The sequence below is a fragment of the Lethenteron reissneri genome, chromosome 26 (genome assembly GCF_015708825.2).
Source record: "Lethenteron reissneri isolate LAM-NWPU_2019-01 chromosome 26, ASM1570882v1, whole genome shotgun sequence".
Classification (NCBI taxonomy): domain Eukaryota; kingdom Metazoa; phylum Chordata; class Hyperoartia; order Petromyzontiformes; family Petromyzontidae; genus Lethenteron; species Lethenteron reissneri.
In genome coordinates this window covers 1,911,904-1,934,935 of record NC_083804.1, presented here as the reverse complement: position 1 = coordinate 1,934,935, position 23,032 = coordinate 1,911,904, and the positions used below count along the sequence as shown (strand labels likewise).

Genomic DNA, 23,032 nt, shown 5'->3' with positions numbered 1-23,032 from the left:
TCTTTGTTGTGTGTGGATGGCTGAACCGCTTGTGACTCCGAGGCGTTTAAAGAGTGGCGACACAAACCGTGGTGTTAATGGGAAACGTAGCACCGCCGTTTAAAGATGTGTCACAAGGTTTGCTTGAGATTGGGTAGATTCATCATTTTGTTGAGCTGTACGGAGCCACGTCCGTGCGCTTCATAATTCCACTCATTGCCCGACACAAACTGATAGATGCGCACGATAAGCACACGCACACGCGGGAATACGGCGATCGCCGTTGAATCAAGCGGGGCAGTCGACGGACGATTCCGAGGCTGTAAAATCGCCGTTCGTTTCAACAGCACCTGCAGTTCCAAGGTCCGCAACGAGATGGGACTATTTGGCAGTTCTCCACGTAAAATAATGGCCATTCTAACAATCCCACGACGACTGCATGGGGTTACTCAACACGGTCACCAGCCCGACCATGCGATCCTCCCCAGGAACGCTGTAAATCGTGGCGGGCCGTGCCGTGCCGGCGACGGTCGCTTCTTCGTGGGCGAGGGCGCCGAGTCGGTCCGGGGGCACCGGCTCGTTCGCTTCCTGCGCGGTCGCTGACGCGCGCACCGACACGCACGCGCGCACACATGCGCACACGTGCCAGTTGCAAGTGTAATAATTCAGGGAGTCCATTAAAAGCACAGCCTGGCCTGGGCGCTGTCACTTACTTTGGCGGCCTAATGGACTTTAGATTTGCAAATTTAGACCAATTTGCTGTTTTATTGGAGTGGCGGCCGCTGTGATTTATGCAGCGGGAGACACGAGGGCCGCGGGCATCGGGTTTCCCGGCGCTGCCCCCTCGCCCGCTTGCTCTTTTGCCCGGTCGTCTCCTCGCTCACCTACCCACTTGCTCACTCTGTCTGCTCAATGCACCCGCACGCTCCCACCGCCGCATGCCCCTCGGGCGCCCACCCCCTGGCTCGCTCATCCACTCGCGCGTTTGCCGACGAGCCAACTCGCCACGCTCGCCCACGCACGCCGTCGCCAGCCCCCGTGCCCCGACGTCGCTATCGCCCCGGCTCACTCCCGCACGAGATCCGATCTCATCGCTCCGTCTCCGTGGTGAACGTTCCCTTGGGCGCGATCCCTCCTTTGGCTGTCGTTCTGTCTCCAGTCTTGTCCCCTCCAGCGGTGTCCTGTCACCTTACACGGTCAATTATGACGCCATTGTTTTTGTTTGTTGTTGTTGTTGTAATGTATCGTATCGTATTTACGCCACTAAGTGCAATGGTACTTGAATTTTAAACCGAAAATGAAATATGTTTGGTATTCTGTTAATGGACGGTTTACAGAAAGTACAGAAAGTAAACCGTCCATTAGCGGTATTTTGTCATCGTTTATATGAGCGTTCGTCGCCGCTCTTGAGCTGAAGTGTGGCGTTGAGCATCGCCGGTGAGAACAGCTGATGCCCCCAACCCCCCCACCCCCACGCGGAGCGCGGGCAGAGACAATGGGCGGTGATTTCTCAATTCCCCCTGAAGCGGGACCACATCTGTCCGGTCACAGCCCTGCGGAGGCGATGGTGACGGCGACGATGATTGCGCCGACGCAGACGATGATAATAATTATAATAGTAGTAGTAGAAGCAGAGCAACTAATGTCTTAACGAGCCGGAGGAAATCAGATGCTGCCGGGAGTGAAAATGTCGCATCCACGCTCCCCCTGGCCGATGATAACGATAATCATGACTATTTCCATTGCCGGGCACGTACTATGAGGTTCCGGGGGATATCAGCGGCCATCAGCGCCGGTGATTTTCCAATCACAGGGGTCGAGCGTGCGAGCGCATAAATCATCTCGTCGGCGCGACGTCAGCCCGGGGCTGTCCCGCAATTATTTATTATTTTATTTATAAATCTATGTATTATTTTATTTATTACCGCTTTTTTTTGGGGGGTAAATGCGCGGGGACGCGGGCAGCAGCTGGCAGGGCTGAGCGAGGCCGCAACAAAAGACCTCCACGGCAGCGCCTCTCGCCCCCTTTGTCTGCCCCCGGTGGCCATTGTCCAGACGGTGGCACGACCTCCGCCTGGGCCTTTTGTGTGGACGCGGAGCGGCGTGGCAGGCAGCAGACAGCGCGGGGACGGCCGCGGTCGCGTGGCCGCTCGCCCCGCTCGCGCGCCCCCGTTGCTCCCTCTTGTTTGCGCCGGGGCGCGGGGGGTGGCGGGAGAGGGGGGGGGGGAGGGTCTTGCCCTCTCCCCTGACGCGTCGCTCTCGTCGTTGTCATCGCCGCAGATGCAAACATCGCGACCCTCTCGCGATTCGATCGTCAGAGTGGCGCGCGTACAATCGGCAATTCTGGAAAAATCATCCGACGACGCTGGATGTATTCACCAGCGAAACGTCACGGAACTCAAATTGTGAACATTGTGGGTTTACTCTGCAACTCACCTGGTGTGCTGAAGTAGTCACTAACTGGCACGTTTTGTTTTCGTGACAAACCTTACTAAATTGTCTGTGCCGGGTGGTGGCGGGTTAACGACACATTTATATTTACGCGCCATCTAACTCAAAAAAACCTTCATTGCGAACGAACGCTTGTGTTCGGCGCGTGGCGCCGGGACGCACTGACGGCGAAGGCTTGCTGGTGCCGGAGGGCGTCGCTGGTTCCGAGGGTCGGCGTTTTTGCACTTCGCCGAAGAGCGTGATCCACGCGCTCATTCGGCGGCTCCCCCTTTGACAGGAGCCCCGCTCCGAACGCGTGACCAGAGTCTGGTCTCGCTGTCCCTTGGGTCGAACGAACACGACGCACAACTCGGGGGGTCCGTTCCACGTTGTCTATGAACACGGATGTCCTTTCCTTCATCATACTAATTATAAAATATCAACAGCTTAATCGACAACGCGGCCTAATGAGGAATGGCGTCCAGTCGGCGACGTTTGCGGCAGGGGGTTCTTAGTCACAGCACGCCGAGAGAGGCCAGAGAGGCAGAGTGAGGAATTGAAATTTGGTTGTTTGAAAATGCAGGGAACGAGGTGTAAGCACTTGTTTTGTTGTACGTATACTGTACGTCTCGGGCTACGGGGCACACAGCAGGCATTTTAAGAAGAGGTTTTTGTGAGCGTCGCGAGAGGGACGTCGCGCGCACATTTCCGTGCAGTGCTCCTTCGAACGGCGGCCTAATAGATCGTGGCAGTGCAGTGCAGGCCGTTCATAGGCAATGCAACGATGCATCGGTGTATCTCGATTGAAATCTAGATCACAATCTAGATTTAAAACCTATTTCTTTTGAACTGCTTTTTCGTTTTAGTTTGTTAGCACGGTTGGCTCCGTACGGTGCAAAAGAAGTTCAACATACGTACATACTGTGTAATAGATTCACATTACTTACGGGGTGGCCCAAAAGTCAGGACACATAGGGTTATTTCACTTATGTTGACACTGGCATATTTTTTTAAAATATGTGTCCTTTCTCTTAATAGTTTGTCTGTTATCTTTATAAATATATATTTTTCTTGGTCACCTCAAGCCCGTCATTTGCCCAACTCGAAGAAGAACCCTGAATAAATTGAGACAATATCATTTATGAATGTTCAAAGGTAATCTTGAAATTAAATCCAAAATTAATTTCAAAAGAGAATTCATGCATGTGTTAATGCTTACGGAAGTCAACTCGAGCATTTGTTAAAATCACCGAAATGAGCCTTTGTGAGTCGTTAAAATAAATATCATAACCCAACGTGTCCTGACTTTTTGGCCAGCCTGTAATATGTTAGATTCTTCAGCTGGCCATACATGCCCAGAATCATATATGTAATGTGCAATGAGTTCACATTATCCCCGACAGTCACCCGTCACCACGAGGTCCACTACGGTGTTAAAAACTATTGATTCCTTAATTGAAATTCACCACAATCACTTGAGGGAAGACGGGGGGAAAGGGGATAGAGATGGGGGGGAGAGAATCGTTACGTCTTTACCAGCGACTCGTTTATAATTTTGTCTGCTGACGGTACTGTATGTGCAATGACGGGCAGGGTCTTTGCCTGAGGCACAATTCACCAAGCCCCCGCCCATCACCTCCCGACCAGCGGCACGTGTGGGAACGGAGACGAGACTTTTCCACCCCCCCAACTATTCTCGTGCTCTCTGATGAGTCGAGTAATCGAGCCGATAATCGGTAGAGTGATGGAGCCGATAATCGGTAGAGTGATGGAGCCGATAATCGGTAGAGTGATGGAGCAGATAATCGGTAGAGTTATCGAGCCGATAATCGGTAGAGTGATGGAGCCGATAATCGGTTGCGTAATCGGATTTAAGCACAGAACTCCTGCTCCGACAAATTGCGTGCAAGTTCCCGAGACTCTGCGTCAACTGGTCAGAGCTCACAGATTCCTGTGCCTCTGCCTCCGCGTGGCTGGTGCTGGCTCCGCGTGATTGGGGCTGGCTCCGCCTAGCAGCGCTGGCTCTGCGTGGCTGGCGCTGATTCCGTGTGCCTGTCGCTGGCGCTTGCTCCGCATGGCTGGCGCTGGGGCCGTGCTGGAGCCTTCCTCAATGCGTGGGGAATTAAACGAGCGCCGTCGCGTCTTGGCAGGCGGGACGCGGGTGGGCTCGGCTGTCGGCGCGTGGCTCCGAGTCTTGACATGGAACTTTTTATTTTTTATTTTCCCCCCGTATGGCGTTGTTGGTCGGAGTTTTCTCATTATGTTCTCCCCCTCGGTCTGTTTGCAAATGGGAACCTCTTTACACGGTGATTTTGACCCGGCCATAAACCTCGCAAAGCACAGAAGAACTGTGAAACGTACGGATTGTGTATGTATGTGTGTGGGAGCCCCGCAACCTTGTGTTCACTCCTGGTGGGTCGTAACGCTCGTAACCGACGTCGGGCTTTGCCGGCTTTCTGTCGGCCCCGGTGTTGCGCTCACGGCAAGGTGAATCTCTCGTTGCACCGCTGATGGGCATCGTAACAGCACGAGGCGTCGTGCAGCGTGGAGCTCACCGTTGATCCTGTCCCTACGAGTGTTACCAGTCAACCTCAGGGTCATAATGTTTTAGGGGTGAGAATAATACAAATAATAATATACAAATATAAGATTTGTGTCGTCATGTCTCAATGTGTGCCATGTTTCTACTTTTTAGTCCTGGAGCATCATTAGGATTGTCACGTCGGTCACTCGCCTGTGCGTGCAGCACCGTCCGTGCCGTGACTGCCGTGCAACCCGAACGCTTGGAAGCTGTCTCGGCAAGCCGAGGACGTGCGCAGCCTGGGTGCTGTGTACTTACACGGCGAGAGCTGTTCGCGTTTCGGGTCACGTATTCCTTTAATTGCAACAACGCGAGTTGCTGATTCTCTTAAGCTGTGCGGTGTGCATGCTCTGCTGTCGCATCGTGCCGCGTGCGGTGGTGCCGTCGTCATGCACTGGAGCGTGACGCTGCGTCTCGTTGTGTCTCGTCTCTCGCTGTGTCTCGCTGCGTCTCCCTGCGTCTCGCTGCGTCTCCCTGCGTCTCGCTGCGTCTCGCTGCGTCTCGCTGCGTCTCGCTGTGTCTCGCTGTGTCTCGCTGCGGTCCCTGTGTCTCGCTGTGTCTCGCTGTGTCTCTCTGTGTCTCGCTGTGCTCCGCTCGATGGGCACTTGCCGCATTTCACGCTTGGCATTGGCATGCGGTCCCCATGCGGCGCGTCTGCCTTTGTGCACCACACAACTCTGCGAGGAGCGGCGGCGCTGCGGCGCGCTCGCCACTCGTCCGCGAACCTGGTGACCTGGTTACGATTATTCGCCAACGTTAAAGGTGCCGAGAAATCCACGCGGTTACTCCCTTCCCCGCGGCGGAATCTGTCGTCCGCGAAGAGGAAATGCCGAGCGCCGCTCTGCCGGTGGCATCGCCGCGTCAGGTGACCTCGCTGATGCCGGCACACCACGCAGGCACCGGAGGGGGCCGGAGGGGGACCGGGGGGGGGGCCTGGAGGGTGCGGGATTCCAGGCTCTTGGAGAAACTTTGTGTTTATTTATGTACACAGCGGCTTAATTTGTCGATTTGGCAGCACAAATTGTGCACGAGTGCCGGGAGTGTTTCGTTTTTGTTTTCACGACTCTCGGTATAATTGATTTCATGTTCTACCATCCGCAGCTGCCTTGACGTTTACTGCGGCCGTCTTGAACGCTCTTCCTTAAAGACATGGGGAAGCCGCTGGAGCTATGCACTTTTAAATCTAGATGGAAAACTCGTTTATTTTTCGAACTGCTTTTTGTGTTTCATTTGTTGTCCTTCCCCCGTACCTCCGATAAGCATGGTTGGCTACGTACGGTGCGAACGAAGTTCAACATTCACACATACAGAGGAGCAGGCCTGCAATTGCTTACCTGACACCACTGATGGAGGAAGGGCCTACACGAGACAAAGCTCTGGACAAGCCCCTCTGGAGGGAATTTGGCCTACTCTTCCAGGCTGGCAAGACATCTTGGCAGCGGCGGCAGTCCCCACACTTTACCCCATCACACGTGGTCTGCCCATCGGCTGTCTGTGGTGTACCTGATTGTACTGCTGGGTGGGATTCAAGAAACTTGCAAAGTTGTTTCTTGACTTCACAGTGAAGTGCTTTGTCATTTTAACTGTCACTTAAAGAGGAACAACCGGGTAAAAAGACACTTTTGAATTGCATTTATATATGTACAGATGTGTGTGTGTGTATAGATCTATGTGAACATCATTCGAGAAGCAATTGGGCTTAGAGTACGGAGACGACCTTGAAACCACCCTCGGTGCACACAGTTCCACTTTCATTTTGGGGTTTGAAGTGCAGATCTTTTTTTTATCTCGACGCTCAAATGAATTATTCATTTGCTCAAGGCCTCCGGGCAAACACTGTTAGGATAATTGCTATCGGAGTGCTCCCGTTATTTAGTTTTTAAGGCTATCTCAGAATAACAAAAACCGTGAGCTCTTGCTAAATTACCACCACCACCGCCACTACTACCACTGTCGCCCCCTGCACAGTAATGGACGTTCCGGTGAAGGAGGGCACTGCACATCCGGTGGTAGTTCACTAAAAGTTTTGGGTGTTTTTGCCCGAGCCGATGCCTCGCTGTGAATCGTGCCCCCCCCACCCCCCCGCCCCCCCTCCCCACCGACCGCCCCCCCCCCCGACCCCTACTCAACCTAGATTCCTCTATGCTTCCTCGCCGTAGACACGAGCTGCAGCGGAGTTTCATGGCCGCGCAGAGTTACGCAGCTTCGCTATTGTGGCACTCTGCGCGTCACAATTCATCGACCGAAATGCATTTACTCATTGACCTTAAGTTATCATCATTATTATTAGCCAGGTAAAGCCCACTGAGCTATTGGTTGTTCTTCAGAGGTGTCCTGGCCACACGCGGCGATAGCTCATGGGTGGGAACGATGATTCTGGCCACGGCTCACGCCAGAGGTGACTGACGTCGCGAACCGGCCATGGGCCCCCTCCTTCACTGACCCACACTGACCAGCGCGGTGAAGTACGGTCAAACAACCGCCGTGACTGACGTGGCGTGGGGACGTCGGAGGTCTGTATGTGTGTGTATCCAGCGAGGCGTCACTGAGTTTTTGGGTCTCTTTATGAACGTTCCTGCAGTGGCAAGTTTAATGGATTCCTTTGAAAAAGACAAACGGACACACACGAGGATATCATACTTGCGCAGATAGATTCAAGCGGCCATTGCTCTGCTGATATCTCCTTGCCCTCCTCGTAGGCCAGGCCTACAGCACCTGGTTTTCCCTGCCAGTATTCGATCTAAGAACTCGCCAGATGCAAACCTGCGCTTAGCCGCCCGGGATCTGGTGAAGATTGGGTGATCCCGGGGGGGTTTTGTCAACTCTCGCGATCGCGATACCTGCGCAGACTCGTGCAGGCAACGGTCTACTTGGGTATTTACGGCTCTGTGTACGCTGCTTGTGATCAGTTTGGTGGAAACTCGAGGCGTCGAGCGCCGCAAGGAGGAGAGATTTACCTTCATCGATCCATTTGTGGCAGGCGATGATGCTGTCGCGGGCCATAAGGGACACTGCATGCGTGAGCTGTGCGTGGGGGTCACAGGCTTTGGGGAGGACACGACGTCTTCCAGAGAGAGGCCCTCTCTCTTGCTGTGTCTGCAGAGTTGCGCTTTGTGCAGCCCTGTGGCCTTGATGGGCGTCTGGCCCGGACCGTAGCGTCTTGCTCAGCAGACCCGTAAGGAGCCCTTACGCTACTATTTGTCATTTTCTTCGTGATTTAATCATTGCGGTTTATTTTCTTTTCGCACACATTATTGAGTTTGCTCCATTTCTCTCCGGCACACCGTGTCCCCGGTCTCGCGAATGATGTCTTTTTATTAGAAAAGTTTCGTCGCGTAGCCCCAATTTCACCTCAACTGTTCTTCCAGCGTCGTGTCAGGTCCTGTCATCGCATCTTAAACTCTGTCATCAAAGCGGCGGTCTCCTCTCTCCGTCATCCGTGGCGTGGGCCACCGAACTTTTCCCTGGCAAAGGCGCTGAGTGCGAGATCACCCCATTACGCGTGATTGCACACAGCGTATGTCGTGTGCTAGTTGTGATGGATCGCACGCCAAGGTCAAAACACTGCGAGGTGAAGGTGCAGCCCTGCAATTGCTTACTCATGCCAACGCTGGTGCAAGCGCCTCCAGGCGAGGGGAGCTCTCGTTGGCCCCCTCTGGAGGAAATAAAAATTAAAACGGCGCAACTTTTTGTTCCGAGTCGATGGTGCCTTCTGTACAAATTTCAGCGACATTTTGTGTGTGTTAAAGAGTGAATTCGGAGCCTGTTTTGACTTCTCTGCGGCAGTGTGCGGTGCGTTTCACAAACTCCGGTTGCGTGCCAGGCGTTGTTGGTAATGGCTCTCCGCGAACACCGTGGGGGCTCATTTGGTGCAGCACAGCGTCGTGGTACAAAATCGTGGTACCCCTGCACTGCTGAGATGGGCTTTGGGTAATAAAATATTAAAATAATAGGCAAACAAGAGTGTCTTTTGCTCCGTAAAAAAATAAACACAGGCAACATTATTTATGATGTCAGCCTGTGGGCCCCGCGCGCGCGTTGTGCTCCCCTGTAGTGATTGTCCGTTGACATGCGGTCTGCTCGCAGCTGCTGGTTTTAAATCAGTCATTCACACATTCCCAAGAAATACTTTGGTGAATTCGCTCGGTGAATAATTCACATTTATTTTGTCGTGAGGCTTGGTGAGTTTCTGTGTGCGTGCGCCCGTGGCCTTTGTTGGGGCAGTGATTTCAGAATGATTTTGGTTGGCCAGGTGAGAACTCGAAGAGACCAGGGTGCAATCTCACCTGGATGAGTAATCCACGTCACGAAAACGACAAAAACACTAAACAAATAAAGTACAGCAATGAGGCAAATAGAAATTCTCACGTGGCTACCGGACAAATGGAAAATATCGCACAAGCACAAATCGGTGTTAAATAACAAATTCCCTGTAGCGCAATCCAGCTCATGCAGATCATTTTTACACTGATCATAGCACAATTACAAATGAAGTTACATAAACATTAAACAGATATAGGGTGACTGCTGTACTAATATGTAGATGAACAAGGATATACATCAAATGCAGTGGCGCAGTGGTTTAGCACGCTGCTCTATGAAGCCGGCCACCTGGGTCCGATGCCCGGCCATGGCTCACATGAGTAAGTGATATCCTAACCAGTCCTGGGCTTTCCCTTTGGAACAACCTGAGCCGCTCTGCTGCCCGACCGCACTGGCCGGGGAAGGGGTGGTGGACGCAGCGTGCGTGCGTGCGCGCGTGGGGAACCGTCCGTCGGCAATCTTCCCGTCGTAAACCCCCGGTCACACATCTCACGAAGTGCCCACTTTCCATGTCGATGGCGGCGGGGGGGGGGGGGGCGCTTAGCGTCGATCCTGACATCGCTCGCAAATAAAGTAACGAGGTCCGTGCGCCGCCCGGCGTTCGCGGAGGCTTTGCCTCGGAGGTTCACCGCATCGCGTACCGAATAAGAGACGGTTACGTAAGGTTTCTCGCACAATTTAATTATATAAGATCGATCTGCACGTGGTTGGACCGCCCGATGCTGTACCTGGACGGGATGATGCATCTTGCATTCCTTTGGGCGTGGAGCGATTTGTCGATTAAAATAAATTGTCATGCTCTTGAAGCATTGCATCGAATCATGTGGTGCGTTTTGATGATGAGCAAGCAATGTCAGGTTTGTGCTGATGGTGCGAACGAGACGGATGATATACGAGGCAGCGCCGTGCAAACGAGACGGTCCAAGCAACAGCAGGAACAGTTGCAGCATCTCCAGACGACTGCGTCGCTCAAGTGTGGCCCCTTACAGCAGTGAGGGGGATAAAAAACCCCCAAAAATGAAATTTTTCTCAATTGTGATTTACGATCCTAAATTGTGATGGTCGCATCATCGTGTGATGGAGCCTCCGTGCTGGAACATACGTGATGGAGCATACGTGCTTTGTCCTCTGTAATAGAACCTCCATGCTGGAGCCTCTGCAATAGGACCTCCATACTGGAGCCTCTGTAATAGAAGCTCCATGCTGGAGCCTCTGTAATAGGACCTCCATGCTGGAGCCTCTGTATTAGGACCTCCATGCTGGAGCCTCTGTATTAGGACCTCCATGCTGGAGCTTCTGTAATAGAACCTCCATGCTGGAGCCTCTGTAATAGAACCTCCATGCTGGAGCCTCTGTATTAGGACCTCCATGCTGGAGCCTCTGTAATAGAACCTCCATGCTGGAGCCTCTGTAATAGAACCTCCATGCTGGAGCCTCTGTAATAGGACCTCCATGCTGGAGCCTCTGTAATAGGACCTCCATGCTGGAGCCTCTGTTAATAGAACCTCCTATACTGGAGCCTCTGTATTAGAGACCTCCATGCTGGAGCCTCTGTAATAGGACCTCCATGCTGGAGCCTTCTGTAATAGAACCTCCCATGCTGGAGCCTCTGTAATAGAACCTCCATGCTGGAGCCTCTGTAATAGAACCTCCATGCTGGAGCCTCTGTAATAGGACCTCCATGCTGGAGCCTCTGTAATAGAACCTCCATGCTGGAGCCTCTGTAATAGAAGCTCCATGCTGGAGCCTCTGTAATAGAACCTCCATGCTGGAGCCTCTGTAATAGAAGCTCCATGTTGGAGCCTCTGTAATAGAACCTCCATGCTGGAGCCTCTGTAATAAAAGCTCCATGCTGGAGCCTCTGTAATAGGACCTCCATGCTGGAGCCTCTGTTATAGAACCTCCATGCTGGAGCCTCCACTCTGGAGCCCTCTGTGCTGGGGATGGCCGCGATGACCGTGGAATCCGGTCTGGGCCGGTTCTTTTGTTTAGGATTCACTTCGTAGCCGCATCGCAACATCCTCACGATGTCAACATTTCTCCTGCGGCTGAAGGGAGTCAAGGTAAAAAAAGAAAACCGGCACAAATATTTTTATATTTATTTATATATAGACAGGGTTTTTTTTATTCCTTTGCCAAGAGGTGTTGATTATTCCCCACTGTAACATCTTGCGAGGAGCCTGATCTTTCTAAATGCGGAGAGGAGTTGCGTCTGTGGGTGTCACGGGGCGGGGGGGGGGGGCGACTGGGGTGTGTGCAAGTGTGCGTGTGTGCGAGTGCGTGTGTGTGCGTGCGTGTGTGTGCGTGTGTGTGTGTGCAAGTGTGCGTGTGTGCGAGTACGTGTGTGTGCGTGCGTGTGTGTGCGTGCGAGCGTGTGTGCGGCGAGCGGCGTAACACCGCGTGGGGGTCGACCGCCATAGCAGCCGGCGCGCACGGCTCCGGCAGAGGCCCCCGGCCGTAGCCGCGGCGGCGGACGCAGCCGGCGGTCGATGGAGCGGTGGCCAGCGGGATTGGAGCGCGTCCGAGAGAAACGTGGTCCGCCGGGGAGATAGAGCGGTGCAAATGGGCTCGCCTGCGTCCTGGGGCAGGTGCTCTGGGGATTTACTACTCGGCGGGACTGGAGGTGGCGGTAGCGGCGGCCTTGGGAGGCATTCGTCCAGCAGTGGATTCACCGCGGCTGACGACGGCGACGACGATTATCACTGAGCCCGAGGCATTTCCCTGACAGAGCCGGTCCCTCCTGCGTGTGCCATCGACCCACGTGGTCACTGGCCGCGTGCCGGCGGATCCAGCATGGCCCGCGTCGCTCTTCCGTCGTGGCGCTGGTGTCAGCAGCCGCTCTCGAACCCTAAGGCGTCGCGCTACCTGAATAATCAAATCGTCCGTGGAGCAACGATAAACCGAGATCGATCCGCGCAAATGAAATGCGATGTTATTAGGTTTGGTCGAGTGCCGTGAATAAAACCTGTTAAGGAGCAGACACGGCGCAAGCGGTGAAGGACACGGCACGGGCGGGACGGGGACGGGGGCTTCTCGGCCCGAATCGTGACCCCCGATTCCCGGCACCGCGCTCCGCTTGGACGGACCACGCGGCTCCCCGGCGCGCCGCAGCCCAATGCCCCCCCCGCCACCGACTCCCACTCCTACGGCCTCGCAGCCCTCCTAGCCCCCCCTCCAGCACCCCCCCCCACCCACCGGCCCCCGCCCCCCGCTCCCACCTGCCGCCTCTCGCTCCGAGTTTTCCTTGCGTCGCCGCCTTGTTCAGTAAACTGCGCACCACTTAACACCGCCCTCGCCGCGCGCGCCCATTACTCGCCGACAAAGCGACGGCGGCGACCACGCAAGCGGCTGAACGCATCGCGCACCGTGCGGGGTTTCCACGGCAACCTGCCCCCCCTCCCGTCGCCCTCGTCCCCTTCTCTCCCACCCCCCCCTCAAAAAAATCTCTCCTTGTTTTCACATCCCCCTCCCTTACTCGCTCTTCTCTCTCCCTTGTTTTAAATCTTGCTTCTCTCTCGCTCTCTTCTCTCCCTTATCTCTCTCCCTCTTCTCTCGTTTCCTCGTCTTTCCCTTCCTTATTTCGCTTCTCTTCCTCTCCCTTATCTCTCACTTATCTCTACCCACTCCTGCACCTTATCTCTCCCTTCTCTCCAACTACCCTCCCGCTTCTCTCCCTATCTTGCTTCTCTCCCTGAGCTCTCTCCCTCTGCTCTCCCTGTTTTTGCCATGTAAATCATTCACACCTCGAAGCAAGGGATTCAATTCCATGCCACCATCCAGGATTTCCATGAAAGAAACAATACAAACGAGATGGTAAATCCCGTTTGTATATATACGTGAATATATTCCACGTTCCCTCCACAAGCGTAAACGCGACATCGTCACAAGACTCGCGCGTGATTTGCACGGACGTCGAATAAACTATTGTATAACCTATGATGTCAACTATTATACACCGATGGCGCATTCTCATGCAGGCATCGCGAGCGGAAGCGCCGCTTGCCGTAGATGTATCGCCGCAGCAACGTTCCGCGTCTGCCATCTCCTCTCGGCGTCGCGTCTTCTCCCCGTGTGATCTACCTGCCTTGAAGTCTCCATCGTCCATTTTATACAGCACGTGCCTGCGTGGGATAAAATATGCATGGGCAGGAGACAAGAGAGTGCGTGTGTGTATGTGTAGGTGCTCGTGTATGTGAGTGATTGTGCAGTCACATGGGCAAACATTTGTGTTCCCGTGCGCAGGCTGCATCTCGAAGGCACGCACAAAGAGAAAGATCCCCCGGGTAGCCTTTAACAGACTGGTGGGCGCAAGTGCTGTTTGCGAAGTAGCACTTGTCAAGGCCGGCACGGCGCACGAGGGGGTGGCTGGCCAGCGCCACGCCCGGACAAAGACTCGCACTTAGCACGAACATGCGCCACACACACACACGGCGTGCGCCACACACACACGCGCATACACGCACAATGAACATGCATTAAATACACACACGCGCACATAACAACACGCACACACGCAATGACTGACATCTCGTACAAAAATCAACGATGCAGCAGACACACGCACACAACCATCCGCCGCCGTTCTCTAGCGTTATGTATTTGGACAAAGCCTCTGCGGCTTACAAAAATCTGTGCATTCTTCTCGCAACAGCAAACGCCGTGGCCGATTGCCGCAGAAGGCAATGAGAGTGCGCTGTGCCGTCTTCTGTATACAGCGCATCGCGGGAACGAGGGTCAGAGCCAGGGCTGTCCCCAGCTCTACCCCTCGCTACGCGGTGGTGGTTGTTGTGGTGGTGGTGGTTGTTGTGGTGGTTGTTGTTGTTGTGCCTCTCGTCCATCTTCGGACACGAGTTTTCAACAAAGACTAGGATGGCGCATGTCCTTCAGACGTGACCGTCCGTCCGTCCCTGCAGCCAGCGAGCCAGCAGAGCGTTTGTATAATGTGCTCCATGATAGGGCAGCGTGATGGCGTGGCGCGCGCATTTGTACGGGGTGAGCGGGGGGGGTGCGCGGGGGGGTGCGCGGGGGGGTGCGCGGGGGGGGGCGTGGGGGGTGCGTGGTGGGGTGCATGGGGGGGGGGTGCGTGGTGAGGGGGGTGAGGGGGGCGCGTGGGGGGGGGGGTGCGTGATGGGGGGGGGTGCGTGGTGGGGGGGGGTGCGTGGTGGGGGGGGGGGGGGTGCGTGGTGGGGTGCGTGACGTCGGCACGGCGCAACGCACGAACACGGCTCGGTGCCGTGGGATGCGGGTGACGTCATCGCGCGACGTTCAGTCAGAAATCCAGCCAGCAAAACTCCCCCCCCCCCCCCCCAACATCGCGCGATCTTTCGAATCCTTCAGCGCACGTGCTGTTGTGTTTGGCCGCCCCGGCGTTCAGTGGCGTGCAGTGGGCGATATTTAATGGGCGAGGCCGATGGGCTGGGAGCCGCCGCTAGCCGCGTGCACAAGCCGCCTGGTTTATATTTATCCCTCAAAAATGTCACATTTGCCATTTGCTGTCATAACATGGAGCCCCCTCTGATGAAGGTCACTCAATGAGACAGACGTCGCCCCACCCTCCCGACCATCGCCGCTCGTCGCGAATCATACAAATGAGGCTGCTTTGCGGTTCAAAAGGTCCGTTTGTCTTTCAGTAATGCAGTAAATACAGCTTCCATTTGCTCTCGCCCCCCACCACCGCCAAACCACCACTGCCGCCGCCCCCCCCCCCCCCCCCCCCCCGATTCCCATCCTTTCATCTCAAATATTAATAAAAACTCGCAGCTACAGTGCGCGGCTTGCAGGCGAGCGAGCGAGCGAGCGCTTTGTTTGCTCCGGCGCCGAGAGCGAGGGTAGCTGTCCGCGGTGGGCGGGGTGCTGAAACGCGTGCCTGCACGGCCCCGGGGTGCTGCCCGCCGAGGCTTTTGAGCCACGCTGCGAGTGGAATTGGTTTTGGCTGAAGGACAAATGCTGGGCTTCTTTTGGAGGCGTAATGAATTTAAGATGCGCTAACTCTGCTACCTGAGCGATCGAGTGCGCGCGTGCGTGTGCGAGCACCCGCGTCTTTCTGTGTGTGTGTGTTTCTGTCTTTGTGCACCTAGCCTGGCAGAAGCGCCGTGGTGACGTCACCGCCACCTCGTGGCGAACGGCGGTTGCTGCTGCTGTTGTTGTTTAGTGTCTCCTTGCGCTGTAGGCAGCGGTGACGCGGTGGTTCGCGCAATTCGCTACCAGCCTGGCAACCGGAGTTTTATTGGCGGCTAACGGCAGTGGCGAGTGATATTTGAACCCATCCAGGGCCACCCCCAGGTCAAATCGGATTTAAAACTAGTACCTGGGAGACAAAGGCGTTTGGGCATGCTGTTGAACACACCACTTAATTGGTGCTCGCTTATAGCATCACTTACCCCAATGGTCTATTGTGGTCCGTGTGTATGTGTATGGATGTCCCCTTAGGTGATATCGTCAGCATTGCGAGCGAGTCTTGCGAGCGAGTGTCACCGTGGGCGTGCGTTTAACCTGCTCGAGAGCCGCGTGCCGACGACTGTCGGAGCGTGATCGTGGTGGCAGCAGTGCGCCTGTGTGTGTGCGTGTGCGCGTGTACACGGATGTGAGCGAGTGTGCGTGCGAAAGGCAGATGTACATTTTTTTTAATCGTGGAGATATTCGAATAAAACCCGCCGGTAATGCACGATGGCGTCCTCGGAACAAATGCTGGTGCGGGAAGCGTCGTATAAAACCCGCCCTGCCGCGTGTGTAAGGCCGGCACTGTGTGTAGTGAAGCTTCCGTGCCCACTGAGGGTTACGCCCAAATATACCGATTACTGCGGTGCGTTGTAACCGTAAAGACACCCGCTTCACAATGGACGCTCAGAATGACCAGGCCGGGCGTCGCCCTCCAAATTGGCTGAATTCGACAAAGAATGAACGCGGCCCCTTACTCGATTGGGGTCACGCACAGGGGTCACCCGTGCCCCGCCCTACTGGCAGACTAATGCCCACTTGCTGCAGGCCGGTGCCGAGTCACTTTGTGTGCCACACAGGGACCGCTGCCAATTGGGGTGCCCTTTGAATGTGTGAGACGACACATGACGTCATGCGCTTTGAGTTCATGAGGATTACTAGAGTTGACTTGTCTTCATTCTCATTCAGATCAGTAATTTGGGGCTCGTGTGTGTGTGTTCCATGTATGTATGTCTGTATGGGATTGTGGCTAGTGGTGGTGTCGTGATTAGCGGGCCGCACTATGAACACAGCGACCCGAATTTGATTCCCGCTTACGAAGAATATCAGTGGCGAATATCTGTGCCTGTCCTGGACCTCCCCTAGGTCGACTCAGCCATGAATTAGTACCTCGTGCAGTGTGTCAGCAACAGCACTGGGGGGACAAAGGTGGCTGGGCGTGGTGTTGTGCCTTCATAGGTGCGACTCGCTAACACGCTTGCCCCAACAGCCTTTTAAAGACTGTGTGGGGATTTTTGTCTTTGTGTGTGATGGAGTGCGTCACATTGTGCTCAATTGCGTCTCTTTGTCTTTCATGTATGCGCGGGTGGATGTGTCCGAGTGGGTGTGTGCGCGCGGGCATGTTTGGGTGTGTGTGTGCGTGTATTTGTGAGCGCCTTTGTCTGTGCGTCCGTGTGGGTGGATGTGCGCGACGGTGGGTGTACAGTGCGTGCGCGCGTGTGTTCGTGTGTGTGTGCGCGTGTGTAGGTGTGCCCGTCTTTGTCTCTAAGTGGGTGTCTACGTGCTTGCGCTGGCCTCTCTTGTCACTACTGCAGAGAAGCATAATCTTGCCGCGTTGGTGTGTGCGTCTGCGCGCAATTGTGCGCGTGTGCATGTGCCCGCGTGCATGTGCGCGCATGCGCGTGTGTGCCAGTGTGCTTGCGTGTGCGTGTGTGTGTATGTGTGTGCTTGCTTGCGTGTGTGTGTATGCGTGTGTGTGTGGCCCCTGCTGAACGCCGCTGATGAATTCCGCGCACGTGCGCGCACGCTCGAACGCCGACACAGGCGCAGCGCTCGTTCACGCCGCGACGTCTGGTCGAGCGAACACGACGCACCTGCGCGTGACCCCCACGCACACGCACGCATGCACAAAGATTAAGATCCCCCATATAGCCTTAATAGACGATTGGGGCAAGTGCTGTTAGAGAGCACCTATGAAGGCCGGCACGGCACATGAAGAGGTTGGTGGCCAGAACCACAATGTACTAATTTGTGGCTGAGTAGATCTAGGAGAGGCCCAGGGCTGGTTTCAGATAATCGTCACTGGTGTTGGCCGTGAGTGGGAATCGAACTCGAGTCGCAGGGTTCGTTTCACAGTGTGCAAACCGCTGCGCCACCGCTCCCTACAAATGTCCGTATAGCCTGTAACAGATATATACGCACACAAGCACGTACGTAGCAATGCGCACACACACGCACGCACAAATACACACGTGCAAACGAGCACACACACAGACACGTACAATGACACACGGACACACACTCGGATGTACATGTTCACCCACACACACACCCACCGACAGGCACACACACACGCTAACTGCAATACACCACGAAGACACAAAGGGAAGGCACGCGAACAAACCACCCTGGCGTTGTTGCATCTTGCTCATGAGGATTCACCAACGCTCTGAGACGCCCCTTTCCAACCAAACACGCAAGAGTTAAACCGCAACGCTGGGTCACGGCGTTTGCTTCTGTGGATCGGTGGATCACAGTTACCCATAGCATCAGCTGTGGCTGCAAGCACTGAAAAGGCAATGACTTGTGTTTGACAAAAGCGCAGCGCCGTTGAAGTGTTGTTGGTCTACGGTGCGTCGTGCCCTCGGTAAATCGGCTTTGATAATTGCTGCCAGATAATCGAGGCTGCTCACTGCTCCGTGATGTCTCCGTGCATGGATTGTGCACGTGGGGATGAGGCCGTGATAGTTATCTCCACGGCCATTACTGCCACTGCCTCCGTGTTCCACATGTGGAGTCCGCAGGCAGCTCGTTCCATAAACGTAACGCACGTTTGAGTGCATCGAGCTGATGTGGTCTTGAGGTTGTGCCGCGTGTTGTTGTTGTTGTTGTTCAGCACGACGTCTGACGGCTGGAGCAGCTCGCGTTCTCCCTCAGTTGTGTCGCCCTGCCAGGCACCGCTGCCGTTGCCGTCACTGTTGCCGTGCTGCAACATCGGCCGGCCCACATGGAACGCCAGCAGCTGCCGGCGATGCCAAATTAACCGAGGGGAAGCAAAGAGCTGCCCGTGTCCAATTCCTGAAAAAGCTGCCAGTATGGGGAGCGGAATGTCGGACGTCGTGACGAGCAACGCGCGGTGCAACTCAAAAGCAGCGGCACGTTTGAACGTTTCTGTAAATTTCGCACAATAGTTTTCCTGCGTTGTTGTGGTAATGTCGAATTGGCACCGCCTGCTCAGCGGCAGTCAGTAGAGACGAGGGCCCTCTCCACGGCGAGAGATGCATTGCACCGCTCGGTGTTTGCAAGGAGCACGAAATAAATTTGCATTCGACGGCAGACGCGACGCGATCAGAGCGGCATGCCGGCGAGGGCGATGCGCCGTGCACCGCTCACCCGCCCGCCCCTCCGACTTCTGCCCCCACCCCCTCCCCCGCTGGTGCATGGAAGCGTCGAGCGATCAATCGCGCCACCTCTCTGGGTTCACTGCTCCCGTGCGCAGCTGCACGTTTTTGCGTCGTTGCGAGCGGGGTTGCGCAGCGCGTGCGTACGTCGGGCCGTCTGTGCGCCCTGTACCGTTGCGTTGGGAATGGAGATGTGTTGCCTCGCGCCTCCTCCTCGTCGTCCCCATGCCGCCTCCGCTAATTGAAACGTCGCTCGCAAATGGCGTTCCGTGCGTCCCGGGAGGAGACGGACCGCTGGGACGGACGGCGGGTTCTCATTTGCGTTGGCGACGAGACCTTGTCGCGAGCGATTTCAAGGCTCGGCGAGCCGCGTACACCACCGCACGCTCAGCCGCTCAACGCGTGCTCGCTGATCGCGTGTCAAACGAACGCCCGTCATTCACCGAGTCCCCACCCAATGACTGCGTGCCCAACTATTGCACGTTCACTTCACGCGCTCCCAACGACGACTATGTGTGCTCGCTGGACGCGCCGCCCAATGCCCAATGCACGTGCCCCATCAGTGCCGTGAACGTGTACGTGTGTTGCGCAATCCCTTTGCAAAGCGTACGGTAATTATTTTCGTAAATTGAAATGAGCATTTTCTTCTTCCCAGGCCCTTTAATGTGCCGGCTAGTGTCACACGTCACCCACGTGTGACGCAGTGGAGACATTGTTGCAGTTTAAGTTGTTGCTGTTGTTGCTGTTGTTGCTGTTGTTTCTGTTGCTGCTGTTGCTCTAAAGCAATGCTGCCCTCCTCCCTGTTGTTATCACCCGGGCAGGGCTGACGGGGCACACGGAGGTGGTGCGCGTGGTGTTCAACCCCAACGATACCTCCTTCGAGTCGCTGCTTAAAGTCTTCTGGGAGAGTCACAATCCAACTCAAGGTGCGTGCGTGCGTGCGTGCGAGTGCGTGCGAGTGTGTGCGTGTGTGCGAGTGAGTGAGTGCGTGCGTGCGAGTGCGTGCGAGTGCGTGCGTGCGAGTGCATGCGAGTGCGTGCGTGCATGCGAGTGCGTGCGTGCGTGCGCGCGAGTGCGTGCGTGCGTGCGAGCGCGTGCGTGCGTGTATGCGAGCGAGTGCGTACGTGCGCATGTGCGTGTATTTGGAGAGCAGCAGTGCAGCGGACACGAACCCGGCGACCCAAGTTCGATTCCTTTTCACGGCCAACAGCAGTGAGGATTATTTGAACCATTCACGGGCCTTGCTCTAGATTGACTCTGACCCAAATGGGAACCTTATGCGGTGTGTAAACATCGCCACTGGGGAGACAAAGGCGGCCGGGTGTGGTGCTGGTCACCCACCCCCTCGTGTACCCGTTCCAGCCTTCATAGGTGCTACTCGCTAACAGCACTTGCCCCAACAATCTGTTAAGGCTATACGGGGGATATTTTGTGTTTGTATTCCAGCCACACGAGGTGCATGGCGTTTTCTCATCCGCTGTCATGCCCTCTATTCTCTTTGCTTGTGAACTGTGGACTCCCGTACAATAATTCCTGTCCTACCCATAAACATTCAGGCTGGCTTGCCTCCAATCCACCGCGGGTTATATCAATCGATTTTAATAGTCCAGCCAACGCACCCTTGCCTGGCCGCTGAGCCTGCCTCGGGTGGATCATCAACTAAGTTCGATTATTATGACGCTGCCGATACAAGCATGGAATTGTGATGGGTGAGAATCAATTGTGTCCCGTCTTGTGCAAATCATATGCGCGTTCTATGCTAAAGCTACATTTGGGTTGATTGAGCGAACAAAGCTTACGCTATGAAGCCGGCGACAAAACCGGGACGACAAACGATCTCTTCTCGCATCGAATCGTGACCTCTGAATCGCCGGGTCACTGGGGGGGAGAGCGAGGGGGCGAGCACCGTCTCGACGCGTGGGACGCGGTCGCCTGGCAGAGTGAACTTGCTTTTATTGCATCTCGTCAAGCGAGAGGACAGACGTTTTAGAACACGGCGAATCGGTGCATCGTCGCGCGGCTGCGTCGCGAACGGCGCAGCCCCGGGACCGTCGAGCTCGTCCCGTCAGGGACGCGAGCGGCTTCCGGAGCGAAGCGCTCTGCGGCAAACGGCGACCGAGACGGCGCTCGCTCTGCCGCCGAGCGAAGCAGCGCAGGGGATGTCGCGGGGGGGGGGGGGGGGGGTGGGCGTTGCGTGCGGGAGAGTTTGTCTTGGCGAGAAGTTGCCTCGTGGGTTGCGGGGTAGCAACCGGGGGAAAGAGAGAGGCAAGTACAATGAGCTAGAAGATGCTGCGGCACACGCGCCTACATCGTTTGAACGTCGGTGTTGCCCTCGACCAAAACCTGAATTAACTCGATGATTAATGGTTCCCGTCGAGGAGGAAATACATCGCCGCACGACTAAGCGGACGGTCCGTCCCCTCAACGAATCCGCCTCTGCGCGCAAAAAACTAAAAGCATTTCTTCAACATCGGCTGCACGGCCTTCTGGGAGCACGTCACGTCAGCAGCGTTGATTCGTCAACAAGCAAACTCTTGGCCGGCTTCGACACGCGGTGTCTCATCAGCAGAGTCGAGCGTGAATGAACGTTGCCTCGGTCGTCGCCGATCCTCGGCAATTTGAGCGGTTTGCTCGTCGCGATGAAATTCGTGGGTTCCACGTGAGCCATTGGCAACACGAGCGTGACGGCCTCTGTCAAGAATCGGCCGGGGCAGCGCGAATACGTACGTTTGTTACATGCCAACCAGCTCCCCTTTACCTGTCACGTTACCATTAATATGTCATGTAAATGTAAAGTCTTTAATTTCCATTACCATAAACGCTGGCGTGCAGTGTGTTCAAGTGAAATACATTTGCGTATTATAAGGTGGCAAAATGATGCATTTGTGCCAGCGCTGTTGGTTTAATAAAAATAAAATAATTCTCAATGTGTTCACTTCGAGTTTGAGAGGCGAAGGCAGTTTGGAGTGGGCTGCCATCGTTCCACTGGAATTCTAAAAACGCCGCACCAGCGGCGTGTCGGCCAACAGGTTCTCTGGGTGCCCGTTTCCTCTTGGCAGTTCTACGCGACAGGCTCGCGACGTTTGGCATCGTGCGGGTGCTTGTCATCATGCCAGGCCGCCCGCGCAGAGCCGTCGCCTTCCCTTCATTAGCATGAATTAGCATGCATCGCTGATGACTGCTAATTGATGTAAATTGCTTTCGAAGTGGCGGTCAAGTGACGTTCTCTCTGTCCTCGGCGCTTCTTGCTCGTCCTGACCTCGCTGGCGGCTGGGTGCGAGCGAGCGACGTTGACGCAGCTTATCCGAGTAAACGGGAGACGAGCCCCGGTCTGTCCCGTTGATGATTTCAGCAGAAAGTCACTTTGCCCTCGACGCCGAGAACTCGCTTTCACGAAGAGCATCCCGAAACCCCGATTCGAACCCAGGCTTCTCGGCGGCGCCGGCTCGGCATCCGTGACACGGTGTCGCCTCCCCGCCCGTCGCCACCCCCCACCCCCCGCCCCCCGATCCACGGGTGGCGGCCTTCCAGAATTAACAACAAATCCTCCGGTTCAGCATTTCTCAAACTGTGGGTCGCGACTCCCCCAACCCCCCCCCACCCCCGAGTCGCCCGGCCTCCTTCGCGGAGACCTCGCGAAGGAGCCGAGAGGCTTGGGCCCGGTCCTGTGCGCGCTCCGCCGCTGCGCCCCCAATTTCCCCGCGGCCGCTGTACCCCCCCCTCTCTCTCTCTCTGCTCGTCGTGCGCAGCAATCTTTCTTTCCCTCTCGTCGTTGAAAGCCTCTCGCTAGCTAAACGTCTGTACCTGAAAGCATTCTTCTACATTGTGGAATTAAGTGAATTGGTGTCCACCTCCCCTCCCCCCCCCGCAAAGCCAATGGGCATTGAGTCATCCGAGCCCCTTCAATGAGCAATTGCTGCTGGTAGCGCGTTGCGGGATTGGACGACCCACGCTGCGCTCTGAACCTGGCAGCCCGAGGTCAGTTCCCAGCCGCGGCGAACATCGGTGCTCTCTGAACCCCGCCACGAACACGGGAACCCGAGTTCGATTTCGGCATCGTGACCAGAACCGGTGACGATGATCTCCATCAGCCCTGGGGCCTCGGTCTCAAATGAGTACCTGGTGCGGTGTGTGTAAACACCGCGGCTAGGGAGATAAAGGC

General features: G+C 55.5%; 1 protein-coding gene across 5 annotated transcripts in view; it reads left to right on the top strand.

The window, feature by feature from the left end:
• Positions 1-23,032, top strand: part of MSRA (methionine sulfoxide reductase A) — a 98,219-nt gene that overhangs the window by 52,232 nt on the left and 22,955 nt on the right. For all 5 annotated transcript variants that reach the window (XM_061559714.1, XM_061559715.1, XM_061559717.1 and 2 more), the window contains exon 4: positions 19,692-19,796. In XM_061559714.1, the coding sequence (XP_061415698.1) occupies positions 19,692-19,796 (105 nt within the window). The remainder of the gene's footprint in view (positions 1-19,691; positions 19,797-23,032) is intronic.